General features: G+C 63.0%; 1 protein-coding gene across 18 annotated transcripts in view; it reads right to left on the bottom strand.

Moving 5' to 3' along the window:
- Crocc2 (ciliary rootlet coiled-coil, rootletin family member 2) overlaps nucleotides 1-14,391 on the bottom strand; it is a 59,615-nt gene extending 45,224 nt beyond the window's left edge. For 9 of the 18 annotated variants that reach the window (XR_007349605.1, XR_007349607.1, XR_007349609.1 and 6 more), the window contains exons 1-5: nucleotides 14,087-14,389; nucleotides 6,105-6,255; nucleotides 5,289-5,437; nucleotides 3,914-4,020; nucleotides 2,538-2,679 (exon numbers count right to left, since the gene is read on the bottom strand). Coding sequence is in view for 14 of the 18 variants with exons in the window: in XM_048808928.1 (XP_048664885.1) it covers nucleotides 2,538-2,679; nucleotides 3,914-4,020; nucleotides 5,289-5,437; nucleotides 6,105-6,255; nucleotides 14,087-14,164 (627 nt within the window). In the remaining 4 variants the exon portion in view is untranslated. Of the gene's footprint in view, nucleotides 1-2,537; nucleotides 2,680-3,913; nucleotides 4,059-5,288; nucleotides 5,438-6,104; nucleotides 6,256-14,086 lie in introns of all 18 variants that reach the window. The other 9 variants (XR_007349606.1, XM_048808924.1, XM_048808929.1 and 6 more) reach the window with 6 other exon arrangements.
- Nucleotides 14,392-14,766: the final 375 nt, after the last annotated feature.

The raw sequence follows: 14,766 nt of genomic DNA, 5'->3' as shown, positions 1-14,766 counted from the left end.
CACTCACACACACATCCACACAGGCATTCACACACCCACTCACACACACCCACGTACACTACACACACACACTCACACACACATCCACACACACATTCACACCCACTCACACCCACCCACGTACACCACATACACACACACACATCCACACACACATTCACACATGCATTCACACACACCCACATACACCACACACATGCATTCACACACCCACATCCACACACACACATTCACACACCCACTCACACACACCCACGTACACCACACAAACACACACATCCACACATGCATTCACACCCACCCACGTACACCACACACACACTCACACACACCCACGCACACCACACACACACATCCACACACGCATTCACACACACCCACGTACACCACACACATGCATTCACACACCCACACATCCACACACACCCACGTACACCACACACACGTACACCACACACGCACACTCACACACACATCCACACACACATTCACACACCCACTCACACCCACCCACGTACACCACACACACACTCACACACACACATCCACACACGCATTCACACATGCATTCACACACACCCACACACACCACACATACACACATGCTCCTACACTCACACACGCTCACACACCCACACACACTATGTGCACACAGGCACTCACTCACATGCACTCCCTCACACACACACGCTCACACACTCACATACCATGCCCACAGGTGCACACACGTGTGCCCACAGGAGAAGCTGCTGTCCAGCACACTGGAGGTAAGCAGACAGGTGTGGAGGTGCAGGCGACACCCTGGGCTCCTGCAGGCCCAGAGCGAGCATTTCCCAGGTGTGGCCCTGAGCTGCCGGGCCCCAGCACCATCAGAAGGAGATGGAATTCTTCCTGGAAAATATTGCCTTCCCCCAGTTCCCCAAGAGGTTCCACAAAGTTCCACAGGAAATAAGCAGCTAAAAAATGAGTTAAAACATAAAAAATCGGCTGTGGCTGTCGGTGGCTCAGTGGCAGAGCACTTGCCTCACATGCACGAGGCACTGGGTTCCACCCTCAGCACCACATAAAAATAAATAAATAAAGATATCAGGCCCATCTACAACTAAGTGTGTACATATATATAAATGATAAAAAAACACCCCAAACAGAAAGAGACGTGGACCCAGGAGAAGTGGTCACTCAGGTCTTGAAAATGGTGGACACTGGACCACAAGATGACTGTTTCTCACACGCACCAATGAGCCAGGAGGTGGACGAGGTGGCCACCGGGATGCATGGGAAGGAATTAAGGAGAAGCCTGCGGTGCTGGGATTCATGCAGGCGGATGTGCCAGGAGCAGCCTGACAGCGCAGGCTCGAGGAGGCGCCACCGGCCATTCTGGCCACCAGGAGGGTGCCTTCCACTGGGGTGAGGGCAGAGGGCTGGGCCTGGGTGGTGACTCCCCTCCCGACACAGCGAAGGCCCAGGAGTCCACAGAGACCCTCGGGGCAGCTGCACACGGCCAGGCCAGGCCGAGCCCCCAGGAGCTCCAGGGGGAGGGTCCACCCCCTCCGGCAGGGCAGAGGCGGAGGAGGCGCCTTCCCAGGGCAGGGAGAACTCTCCAAGACCCCTTCCCAGGAGCAAAGGCCAGAGTGAACTCGGGACCCCCTCCAAGGCATCCCGCTCACAGGAGGAAACTGTCTGTGGGTGCCGTGGGACCACCCGCTGCACCCCAGGACCGGGTGACGGGTGATAGGTCTCAGCAGTGCTGTGTCACAGTCCTGCTGTTAGAGATCCCTGTGGTGGCAGACGCAGCTCCTGGGGACACCCTACGAGACAGGGCACCCTCCCACCTCAGGCGCTCATCTGACACCCTCCTTCCATGTGGGGGTGGTGGCAGAGGGTCCATGGCTGCTGTGGACAGGAGCAACAGCTCTGGGGGCCTGCGTGGCCGAGTCCAGCCCTCCCTGCTGGCTTTACGCCCACAGCTGGTCTTTCTGCCTGAGGCCCAGACACCGGGCAGCCACCCCCTGCTTCCGTCTCCACCTGGAGAGAGCATTTCTTCAGGTGGCTTCAGGGAGAGACCTTGCTGACGGTGTGCAGGGGCCATGGGCTCTGCATTCAGACCCTCTCACTGGAGGGCCGTGGGCACCTTCAGCCCCTCAGGGCCTTCTCAGCTGCAGAGAGCCCACTGGCCAAGGCTGCACACCTGGGTCCAGGCCAGTGAGGGGTCATCCCGCAGCTGAATGCTGTGGACGGGCAGTTGCAGGGAGCCGCGGGGCCCAGCCAGGCCCCTTCCAGGGGCTCTGCCCTGCAGCCAGACTTGCACAGCTCCTCAGTCCTCAGGGGCTGGGTCTTCCCTCAAAAGGAGAGGGGCTGGGGTGTCCCCACTCCACTGACCGCTGTGACCAAGCCCAGGATGAGCCCTTGCCCCAGGAGGGACCATGTGAAGTCGCTGTACCCTCCCTGGTCCGTGACCCGCCCACTGGCAGCATCCACAGTGGTGGACACCTCTGGTGTGTCCACCCAGGTAGGACCCCTCTGGTGCCCAGCCGCACCTCCCTGCGCTCCAGCTCACGCTGCAGGCGGAACATGCCGCCGGTGGTGTTGGCCAGCTCCCGGGCCAGCTGGCTGTTGGCCTCCTTCATGTGCTCCAGCTGTCCCCGCAGGAGTGCGTTCACCTGAGAGAGGCTGCAGCTCCTGCAAGACGGGGCCCAGGGCTGTGGCTGGGGCCTCCTCAGAGAGGGCTCAGCCCAAGTCCCTGGCCAAGGCTCCAGGGGGCCCCGAAGCCCCTGAGCCCGGCTTTACCTCATGCCACGCTGACCACCCGCCATGGCCCTCTCAGAGGCCAGCGTGAAGGGGCTCTCCTAGCCCAGGCCTCGCCCTGTCCCCAGCTCTGCCCCGTGCCTCTGGCTCTCAGTCTGGGAGGCCCCTGGGCTCTGCAGGGGTCACTTGTGGAGAATGGGGAAGGAGCCCCTGGGCAGGCAGGCCAGAGAGGGAGTCAGGGGGCACAGCCCTGGGGCCCGTCCTGCAGCAGGGCTGCACGCACAGCAGTCAGGGACCCCCAGCTGCTGGGGAGGCTGGCGCCTCTGAGAGCCAGACCCCCCAGACCTGCTGCAAGACCACGAGCCTCGGGCCCTGGCCTCCTCCCCGACGCTGGTTTTCAAAGTGCTTCTAAGCACTTCTCCGAATTCCCAGGGGGAGAGCCACCTACACCTTCAGGAAGTGTTCTGGAAATGTTAAGCCTCCCAGGTCTGGGCTGTTGGGGCCCTGCTGAGAGCCACTCTGTCCCAAGACCCTGTCACAGGGCTGGGGACCTGGGGTGCTGCAGCTCCAGCCGGAGTGCTGTTACAGCCTGGGTGGGGCCATGAATGGGGGGCTGAGGTTCCTGGTGGGGTGCTGGGTTAGTGCTGGGTTAGTGCTGGGGCTGGGTTAGTGCTGGGGCGGGGTTAGTGCTGGGCCCGGGTTAGTGCTGGGGCCGGGTTCGTGCTGGGGCGGGGTTAGTGCTGGGGTCCTGGTTAAAGCTGGGGCTCTGCCTTTGCTCTGGGGTACCAGGTTCGGGTTAGGGTGAACAAGAGCTGAACGCGAGCTCTGTGATCAGAGGCTGAACCCTAGGGAGAGCCAGAGAGGGGCGTCCCCAGGTTGGCCGGGCCAATGTGTGGCCACCCTCAGGGGCTGGGCAGAGGGGGCCTGCACCACCAGAGCCCCTGAGAGGTGCACAGCAGGGTGGGCTGACCCTTTCCTGCTTTCTGCTTGGCCCTGGCCGCAGGATGTGGGGAGAGGGCGAGGGGCCAGCCCTGCCCTGCCTCCCCTACCCCAGCCTCCACCACCTCTCACAGGCAGGGCTGACACACAGCTGTCTGCAGGAGCCACGGGGAGGCAGGTCCGCTGTCGGGGGTCAGGGTCCAGCTCTGGCAGCCTGCTGTGGTCTCACCTCTGTTCTGCGGCCTCCAGACGGCCAAGAGCCTCCTCCAGGTCCACACTGTGCTCCAGCTCTGACCTCCGCAGCCGAGCCTGGGTGGCCTCCAGGCGGGCCTGCATCTGGACAGGAGTGGCAGACCTGGCCGGTGGTTCTCACCCTGCTGGGCAGGGGCAGGGCATCTCGGAAAGCCCACTCTGGGCAGGGGCAAGAAAGAGGGCCTCCCAGCAGGAGCTGGTGTCCGTGATGGGGTTGGGGTGGGGTCTGGGCCCGATGGCGGCTGTCCACACCCCATCCCTGTGCCTAGCACCTGTGGCCAGCAGAGGAGGGAGGAAAGGAGACCCTGGCTGAGCTGACCCCTCACTGCCCTAGAAATAGCACTGGCCTGGTCGGCCCAGAGGGGCCCTGACCACCCTCACTCCAGCTCACTTCAGATGGGTACACCAGGGACTCAGGGCTCAGGGGCACAGTGGAGGGTTTGAGGGCAGCTCTGGGCCACGAACCCTGCCCCCCTACCCAGGGGGCACAAGCCAGGACTCCTCCAGCCTAGGTCACCTCCCAGCACTGTCTTCCACCCCAGGCCCTGTCCAGAGAGGCCAGGAACACACACACCTGACCAGGCCCCAGGTCCCCAGGCGGCCAGCCCAGAGCAGCACTCTGGGTGATCTGAGGGACATTCAGGCCGTCACCCATGGCTGTCAGGAATCACGCCCAGGGCCACACCATCACTACGGGTGACCTGGACCCAGGGCCCAGCCGTGGCTGGGGGAAGGCCTGGGATGAGGGCAGGAGGAAGGCAGGGTCCCTGGGGGCCCAGCCTGGAGGTATCTACCCCTAGTGATCCACGCCGCGCTCTGACTCACGGTTTACTGATCTGTGGCAGGACTTCTGTGGCTTCAATTCCCTGGGCCTGTTCCCACATCTCCCGCCCAGTGCTAGGAAGAAGATTCCCCTCCCCACCCACCCAGGCCTGCCAAGGGTGCAGGGGGCTGGAGGGAAGGGCAGGCTGGGTGGGCGTGTGCGCTCCCAGGCACGACCAGGACGGCCCTCGGCACCCTGCCCTGAGGAGCTCCCACGGTGGGAGCCACATGGGAACAGGTGCTGCCATCTACCCTGGGGAGTCCTCCTGGTGGCTAGGCCCTCGTGGCCCTGGTGAGCGGCCACCCCCTGTGTCCTGCCACGCAGAGCTCAGGAAGGCCCTGCACCACCCCACGCTCAGCTCTGCTTCAGAAGCGGCTGCTGTGGGGGCTGCCTAGCAGGACACCGCCTGGCCCAGCACCGTCTCACTTTTCCAGCCTCGGTGTCCCCGTCCACTGCCCAGGGCCTGGATGTGCTGTGGTCCTGAGACTTACTGATGGCTCCCCAGGTAGAGAACCACAGTGGCACTCACCCGGTGGCTGACAGCCTGGTACCTGCCGGCCAGCTCGGCCTGCTCGGTGCTTGACTGGGCCAGCAGGTCCTCCAGCCGGGCCAGCTCCTCTTGTAGCAGCTCCCTTTCCTCATGCAGGTGGACCAGAGTGGCAGGTGGCTCCAGCACCCCTGTGGGCACAGCACCTGGTCAGCTGGGTGGCCAGGCCCGCACCCTCCCTTATCTCCCACTGTGGGGCCTGCCTGGGCCTTCTGGGAGGGGGTTGGTCCCGGTCCACTTCCTTTCCTTTTGACAGACACCTGCCTCCTCGCCTCCCTGCCTCTTGTCCACCTCTTTAGTGCACCCAGACCCACGGTCAGGCTGAGGCCAGCAGGGGTGTGGAGCAGCCCAGATGCTGGGTGCCCAGAGACGGGCTGCTGGCCGCAGGGTGGCAGGACCTCGACCCAGAGTCCGAAGTTGCTCTTCTAAATATGAGTGGTGTTCTCTGTCCCTGCCGCCTGCATGGTGGGTGCTGGGGTCCCTCAGAAAGCCAGGCAGAGCTTCAGCATTCAAAGGGGCTGCTGGGACCCAGGTCCCGAGGGAGTTTCAAGTGGCCTTGTGCAGGGACTGAGCCTCAGGCGCAGTGCTCCACTGCAGCGTGACAGGAAGCAGCAGGGAGGGGCTGCTGGGCCAGGGACAGACGGAGACGGTGTGATCTCCAGGCTGATGGTCACAAGTGTGTCACCAGCACCTGCCTTGTCCCCGCCTTCCGGTGGTGCTCCCCTGAGGAGGGCTGCAGGCCGCCGGGCAGCTCTGGGTGGGGTAGCCCTGAGCCCAGATCAGGGCCCACTCCCTCACCTTGGGGTGGCTCCTCGCGCAGGCTGCTGGCCACGATCTCACGGATGCGGGCAGGCAAGGGGGTGGGCGAAGCCTGCCGGCCCTCCCCTCGCACAGTGAGTACCCGATCTTCCCTGCTGGCCCTGGGGCTGAGGATGGTGTCCTCCAACCTCTGAAAGACACCCCAGAGACACCTGTGGTGCTAAATATGGGCACCTGCCAGGCACCCCGTAGGAGTCCTCAACGATCACCTAAGAGATCAAAGTGCCCAGGGGGGTGGGAGAGGCTGAGCAGCTCACCCAAGTCACCACCTGCAACACAGAATGGAGAGAAGGGATCCAGTATTGGCCGAGGGCAGCACAGCTCACCCACAGGCCTGTGCCACCTCTGAGCCAGCTCATCTGACACCGCTGAAGGGTCACAGCTGTCCTCTCTGGGGTGCTAGGAGGCCGGTGCCTTTGTTTCTGGGCCACAGCAGAGAAACCCAGTTTCTTGGGTCGGACAGAGGGGGATCGAAGCCCAGCAGGGCCAGAGGGGTCCTCCCACTGTGCCCAACTCTGGAAGCAAGAGTGGGAGGCTTCTGCCTCAGATACTGCCCCCTCCCTCTGGACCCCTGAACACACTGGCCTCTCTCCTGGACTGACCACAGACTGCTAGCAGTCACCCCAAACCCAGGCTCTGCATGGCTCCTGGATAGGCCCCATCCTGATCCCCAGCAGCCCTGTGAAGGGCAGTTACCTGGCAAATGCCAAGTGGGTGTGAGCCCAGGGTCTGGTTGACCGGCCCTTCAGCTGTACCCCATCCTTCCTTTTCCCCAGGGATTAGGGTCTCAGTCCCTGGGAGGTCTTGGGCATGGCCCCTGCACATTCTCACAGAGGAAGCCCCAGCCAGGCTCCAGGATGGGCCAAGGGCCAGTGGAGCCTGCCACCTCTCCTGGGCCGAGCAAGGCCCCCCGGTGTCTAGGCTCCAAGCCCTCTCTTGTCCTCCTAAGAGGAAAACGGGGTGGACGGGGCTCAGCCATCGGACCCTGGCCTCCGACTTTGTGCAGGGGAAACAGGCCCCTGGCACAGCACCACAGACCCAGGCTCATGGTCCAGCTGGCTCCACCTCCCTCGCGCGCCCGCCCGCCCTGGGTCCCCGGGGCATCGGCGGCGCCACCCGCTAACGGGAAAGCGCAGCACAGCTCAGACTTGACTCATTCCTAGCGTTTACAGAGGGTCGCTTATTAGCAGAGCCATCCCGGGAGGCGCTGGGGGCGTAATGGGTTCCAGCTGTGGCCGGGTGCCTGCCAGGCCGCGGCCCAGATACGGCGGAGGGCACGGGCGGGGAGGCCCTGAGGGTCCCCAGCTGCCCCCCACGCGGATGGCAGTCCTAAGCTGGTGGGCGCTCTGGCAGGTCGCGGGGCTGCGCCCACCAGCTTTGGTCTGCACCCCACCCCTAGGCTCCTCCGCGACTCACCTGCGGCCTGCAGCCCCCGGTGGATCCCGGCCCCAACCCCCCAGCCCTTCCTGGCCCGAGGGGCGATTCGGGAGTCAGAGAGCACTCCAGGACAGGGCTTCCCTTTCCCAGGAGTCCTGATTTTCCCTGATCACAGTTGAACCGGGTCATGTTCATCTTGCATCTAGCGCCCTCAGGGGCTTAACCGGCACTAAGGACCCCAGAGAGGCCACAGACCCACCAACGGCCCTACAACAGAATCCTGGCCCTGAGGGGTCTGTGTGAGACCCAGTGGGGACAGCCAGCAGGCCATGGCTGTCTCCCCTCTCCCTCAGGCTGTGTGGAGGGGACCCTCTTATCTTCTCCTCCTGCGGGGGTCAGGGCTGCAGGCCCTTCTAAGGGAACTGTTAAATTTGGGGGGCGGGAATCCAGGTCCTCTTGGGCCCCAAAGCCCCCGGGCTGCAGCTCTGTGGAGAATGGGCTGCTGTGGACAGTGGACCCAGCAGGAAGGCATAGGCTGCCCACCCCAGAGGAAGGGGAGCTGCTCCAATCTCAGGCAAGAGATGTTCCCACCCCAATCCTCCTGCGGCCCCAGGCCCCCTCTGCACTGCTGCACTGGCCTGGGGCTGGGGGTGGGCTTGGGCTCCGGGGCAGGCGGAGGCCTCTTCCCCCAATCCCCTCCCCTGTCCTGGGTCTTGGCTGGAGATCCCTGAAAGGGGGGTGCAGAGGTGGCCTGTGCTGCTCCATGCTGTCAATGGAGAGACTGGCCAGAATGGGCCTGGAGCCCCCAAGAGGGGCCAAGGGAGGAGGCTTACCCCCCTGCTGGCCACGTTCCATGCACAAGGACTCGCCCTGCAGACGTTCTTCCCCTGCAGGGGGGTGCACTTGGCCTGGTCTGGGGGGCACACGCTCTCCCCACCCCACCCCACCCCTGCACCCCAGGCCTGACTTTTCCAGATGGTCCTTCCAGGCTGTCAGGGGAGGGGGCCAGAGCCCCAGCAGGGAATTCAGACGCAAAGCCCAGAAAATCCACTGGTAGGGAAAGGGCAGGGTCTCTACAAGCCCAGACCCCGAGGGGCACCGGGCCCCTCAGCTCTCCACACCCTGCCACGTCCCTGTCCCTTCCTGCTGGGGCAGCTGCCTGAGTCAAGAGCTGGGTGGGGCAGGAGGAAGCCAATCCCGTGTGCTCCTGCCCAGTGGCAGGGTGGGCTCCTCAGGCAGGTCTGGGTGGGTCAGGGTCACAGCCCCCAGTGCACCTCACTGGGGCAGAGCCCAGTCGCTCCCCAGGGGTGGGGCTCATCGGGGTTGGTGTGCACAGGCTGTCCCGCAGGTGGGCCCAGCACCTTTCATCCCAGGTGTGCTGGGGAGAGAACCTGGACCCTGGGGGGGTGGGTAGTGATTGGAGGTGCAGGTGATTTGAGGCAGAGAGAGCTGGGCTGGCCGCTGCTCCCCAGTGGAGCCTAGGGCTCTGCAAAGTCAGTGCACACGAAGCCCTACTACCCACGGGACGACCCCTCTGGGCAGCTGTCAGTCCCAGAAGCACAGGGCTGCTCCTCTGAGGACCCACAAGGGTCTTCATGTGGCAGGGTGCAGGGCACAGAGGAAAGAGGAAGCCCCCGTAGAGGCCGCGGTACAGCAGAACCTGTCAAGCATACAGTGAGCCCTCCACCGCCTGCTCAGGGCAGGGGCAGGCAGACAGCTTGTGCTGAGAACCCCGGCCTGGGCTCTGAAGGAGGGACACCCCTGGGGTGGTGGACACCCCTGGGCGGCCAGCAACAGCGAGCCAGGCACTGAACCCTGTAAAGATCACTGAGGGAAAAGGGCTGTCCAGTGGGCAGCCCCAACACAACCAGGTCACCAACTCTGGCCCCACCTTCCAGCTGCAGGAGCAGGACTGGGATGGCAGAGCAGAGGGTGGAGCACAGGGGGCTGTCCCTGGCCCCTCCGCCTGAAGGGGTGGAACTGCTGGGCCACCAAGCTCCAACAGCGCCCCTGTGTGGCTGCTTGGGGCACTGCAGGGGGGCTGCCCCTGGGGCTCCTGGGAGTCCAGGCTGGGCTCGGGGCTGCAGCTGCCTGAGGACAATGACACTGGTGACCATGCATGGGGCAGGGAGGTGAGTCCAGGTTTTAATATTTCCCACCGGCAGACATTTTCACACCCCCGATCTCGACCTGAGCGAAAGGCTCGTCCTCCTGGGTGGGGAAAGGAAGCCAGTGAGGTCAGGACTTGCTTGAGGTCAGCTGCTCAGAAGTGCTGGTAAGGCTGGGACTCCATTCCTAGGCTCCCACATGCCCATGGTGGTGCGTGGACAGACAGCTGGACTGCTGCTCTCCTGCCCTGTGCACGGCAGTTGTGTCTATGGCCCCGGGGAGGCCCGGTGGCTCTGACCCACCAAGAGCCTGCTGGAGACCTGCTGCCGTCCTGGCCCAGGGTGGCCCTCTGTAGCGTGCCCAGGCAGGAGGCACTCTGCTTTCTTAGAAAAGAGGTGTCCTGGGTGGTGAGGCTGGGCTCTGCCTCTCCCAACCCTGCTCAGGCAGGAGCGGGCTTCCTGGGGTGTCCTCCCTCCTCTCACAGCAAACCCAGGGGCCTCCTAAAGCCTGGGGGCTGGGCTTGAAGCAGGTGTGGCAGGTACAGGGGACAGTGCGCCTGCTCAGTGCTGGGCATGCCAACAGGCCCAGACTCATTCAAGGCCCAAATGACTGACAGCCCAGCTGGAAGGCCGAAGGTATGAATCACTAACTGCAAAATGCCTCCTGGCCAGGAATGTGCAGGAGGGCCAGGCTGCGGCTTGCTGCTCCTGGGCCCCTGACACACGGGCTCAGGAGGGACAGGTCGGTGAGAGTCCCACAGCCAGAGGGCCTAGTCCTCGGCAGTGGAAACACTGGGGACTCCTGGGGAGGAGGGAGCAGAGAGAGCGGTGGCCTGACAGGGGAGAGAGCTGGAGCAACTTCGAAGGCCGTGGGTGTTCATGGAGGACTGTGGGGGACAGGGCAAGGTCCCGAGGGGAAGGTTGTGGCTGGCCTGCTGAGCCCACCACCACTGTGTCCAGGAGACCTAGAGATGGGCGGCAGGCCCTTCCCTGGGGCACTGTGAGTGCAGGGGCTTGGAGGTTGGCCCCTGGCCGGGCCTCTCTTGACCATTCACAGCTCCCATCCTGGTGGACCAGGACACCTGCCTCAGGACAATTACCCTTGGGGTCTCCTGAGCTGAGTGATAGTCTTCTGTATGCTAATAAGTGTTAGAGTCTGTAAACAAGTCAAAATAACACCTGGCATTTTGCCAGGGGAATGTTAAAGTTCGTAAACAAGTCTGGATGGTGCCTGGCAAAATGTCAGAGGGAGTGGTTTGAGAAGTAACAAAACCGAGCCATTAGGTGTAGAGATTCCTGATTGGTTGACTGATGTATCTAGTTTATGCTAATTAGATAAGCTGTGTGGAATGTATAAATACTGCTCCTGTCCTGCAATAAACGGCTCCCACTCCTGCTGTATCAACGTACACAAGTTATTCGTCACCCCCCTGATTATTTTGCTGCAGCCGGACTGCAGCACAGCCGGACTGCGGCAAATAAGTGTGTGTGTGGGGGGGGTAGAGACCCCCAGAGTGGGGCTGGTTGGCAGAATGACCAGGGCAGGACTAGGGTGGTGGAGCATTCAGCCCAAGCACCAAGGCCTCTGGGGAGCTGCGCCTGAGCCGGTCACCAGGGGCCAGTAAGCTAATCCGTGGAACTCCTGAGAACACTAGCAAGTAGGTGGGAGGGCCTCTGGGCCTGAGAGTGACCCTAGGGGCAAGCTGGCTCCCCTCCCAGACACCTGGCCCTGGGCATCTGCTCCAGGGCCTGAGACTGTCCCTTAAGTAACTCATAAGGGAGTAAGTGAGGCATCCTGGGTTCTGGGAGCTGAGCAGGCGAGCTACTAGACTGAGGGCGGAGTGTGGCCAGTTGGAGGTCAGAGGGCAGCTAGTCTTGGGAGTGGCATTTGAAGAGGAACAGTCGTGTGGGGTTGTGTCCTTGCCTGTGGGGCAGTGCCAGCACTGGGTAGGGTGACGAGCTGACTCGGAGGACTCCCGGGGGTAGGCAGAGCTGGAGGTCAGAATCCACACATTTGGCGTCAGGGGTGGTGTGGGCAAAGCCAGTTCCCACAGTGAGCCTCACTCAGAGGACACACGGATAGCAGGTGACCCTTGGAGCTGCAACCAAGCAGAGTGGTGGCCCCTCACCAGTGCACCCAGTCACCATGTGACCCAGCAATGTCCCTTCAGGTGTGAATCCCCAGACAAAACCAGAGGCTGATAGCTGTGCATACCCTGTGGACAGGGTCTCTGTTCAAGTCACCGGCAGGCGGGTGCAGCCCAGGACCCACTGACAGAAGGACAGTGCACAGAGTGTGGCCCACCTACACGGTGGAGTGTGATTCACCTCAAAAAGGAGATTCTGACCAAGGCTGAGGGTGCAGCACAGGACACCGCTCAGTGGACAGGCCAGTCAGAGAGACGAGAGCATGGACGCCCACTCACACGAGCCAAGAGCAGTCAGCCCTGGAGGTGGGGTGGTGGCCACGGGCCAGGAGGGTAGAGGAACGTGCTGGGGTGGGTCGTGTGGGGTCACTTAGTCGCATGAGGGCCCTGAGTGCCACAGACTCTCTGAACAGTGGTTAAGCGGCAAGTGTCACACCATACGAATGTCAGCACTGACAGCATGACAAAGGAAAACAAGACTGCAGGCCCACCGCCAAGCACACACCTCAAGACTTAGATGAGCACCAAACACAAGGAATTAAAAGGAAGAATAACCACGTAATAAAATTGAAGGCACAAGTAGTATAAAGGGACCAATAAGTGACTGAGCAGAAGTGAAAAGGGGTGCCTCTCAGGAGTCCAGTTCTTCGCTGGGAGGAGCCCTTCCCCGGGCAGCTGCAGGGCTGAGGGCCTGTGGCCCTGCCGACCCGTCTGCCTGGGCCTATCTGGGCATCTGGTGGCGCCCACCTGCTGCCTGCTCACCTGGGTAATTGCTTCCAGATCTCAATCTCCGCGGTGTGAGCGCCAGGTGCCGGCGGGGCGGCGGGCAGAGCAGACGCCACCAGGCTCTGTCTGGCTCCAGATGGCTGCTGCCAGGCACAGTGGGCAGAGAGAGGCACCCCCTGCCCCATTGCCAAGGACTAGGACCCAGGTCATCGGGCATCGACCTGGATTTCTCCCTCAAGCCATTGGCCATGGCAAGCCTCCAGCCTCAGTTTCCCCAGCTCCCAGAGGGGCAGTGAAGCCCACACAGGAGCTGAAGGACTGTCCTGGCTGGCCACCTCTCTTCATCCTCATTACCCCGAGGCCCCATGGAGCTGGACAGCGTGGCCTCGCCCCTGGGTTCCCATGGAGCTGGACAGCGTGGCCTCCCCACCCCGGGGCCCCATGGAGCTAGACAGCGTGGCCTCCCCGCCCCGGGGCCCCATGGAGCTGGAGAGCGTGGCCTCGCCCCTGGGGCCCCATGGAGCTGGACAGCGTGGCCTCCAGTTGCAAGTCCCACCCAGGGCACTCTTCTAGTTCTCTGTGTCACCTGACTCAGACATTCTGCAGGGCTGTGTTCTGTCCTTGTGTGGGCTCCTCTGTGTGAGTGTTTGTGGGCACCATGACGCCACCATGTCATTAGCCACCTGGCACCACCTGTGTGCGATTATCTTTGCAGGGGACTTATGCTGCTTATTGAGGGCATGTCACCCCCTGCAGGGTGGCTCTCAGGGTCGGAGGACTCTGAGTCAGCTGGTCCATCTCAGGGGCACTGGAGCCCAAGGGCCAGGGACTGCTGGCCTTAGTCACCAGAACCAGGTGGAGGCTGGGTGTGTGAGGCTGGGGGAGGGGGGCAGAAGCAGGCAGTGGCGGCTCTCCACGCAGGAGTGGAGGGGAGAGGGACATGGGGAGTGATTCCTGCTTGAAGACCAACAGAAACAGAGCTCCTGGAGGTTGCAGATTAGATATTGGGGACCCCCTGAGAAAGACGGCAACACCCTCCAAGGAAAGCTGCCTGGCCCCTGCCCTTGGCCACAGTGAAGCAGACTGCCCGGAAGGTCAGCCGGGCCTCTGTCCTCCCGCTGCAGCGTGCAGACTGCAGGCCCGAGGCTCAGGGGCTGACCGAGCTCCTGCAGCCAGGAGCAGGGAGGCTGGCCGCTGGGCCGTCTCCTCCTCTGAGTGTACCCAGCATGTCCCTGGTCCGTGTGTGTGTGTGTGTGTGTGCGTGTGTGTGTGTGTGTGTGTGTGTNCGGCAACCCCCTGGCCCCGAACCACTTGCCTGCTCTGAAGGCTGCTTCCACCTCTGGGAGGACATCTGCTCTCTTGCTTAGATGTGTATAAGAGACAGGTGTGTGTGTGTGTGTGTGTGTGTGAGAGAGAGAGAGGGAGAGAGAGAGAGAGAGAGAGAGAGGGAGAGAGGGAGAGAGCGCGCCCTGCGCATTTCTGCGTGTGTGCTCACGTTCGAGCTGAACCCATGAGCATGTGGAAAGCGTCCCTGGGAGTCAGGAAGGCACAGCTGCCCCCGTCTGTTCAGGGTCCCACCCAGTGGGGACCTGCTCTCACTGACCTGGATCACCGTGTCCAGCCCCAGTGGGGACTGCTCAGCGGGGTCCCCACGGCCAGGCTCGCTGGAGGAGGAACTCATGGCTGTCCAGACTGCAGGACCTCAGAGAAAGGCGGGGGCTGGCTCACAGCACCCGGCCCCACAGCCCTGCAGCGCCCCGCGGTGCCGAGCTCTCTGAGCCGGGAGCCCGCTGCCCGGCCTTGGTGAGACCACAGGGCAACCGAGCCATGGGTGTTGCCGTGGCAGCAGGACGCTGAGGGCTGGGTTTCCCTGGAAACAGGAGCGGGACTCGTTGTTGTCGTGGGGATCAGGGAAGCTGTGGGTGGAAGTGTCTCCTGGAGACCTGGCGTGAAGCTCTCCTCCTAAGCCACACACCAGGAGGGCTGGCCTCTGCCCAGACCTCCCGGTCACTCCAGGAGGAGGCCGTGCAGGCCGCACTCCCAAGGGCAGCTAGCTCCCAGACCATGTCCCGTCATCTAGACTCACCCGCTGCAGCTGTGCAGGACGTGTGGCAGGCCGCTGACCCGCAGTGCCGGGGCCATCTCCGTGGTGGGCTGAGGCCTGAGGGGGGGAAGCCGCCCACGCAGCAGGGCGGGCCCTGTCTTCCCAGCCCTGTGCCTGGACGAGCCCCTGCGGAGTCCCCCCCACCCCCTGAGCCCTTCCAGGGTGACCTGTCCCCTGCA

The sequence above is a fragment of the Marmota marmota genome, unplaced genomic scaffold (assembly GCF_001458135.2).
Source record: "Marmota marmota marmota unplaced genomic scaffold, marMar, whole genome shotgun sequence".
Lineage (NCBI taxonomy): Eukaryota > Metazoa > Chordata > Mammalia > Rodentia > Sciuridae > Marmota > Marmota marmota.
Note: the sequence above shows the minus strand (reverse complement) of the source record. Positions and strands in the feature narration are given on the sequence as shown.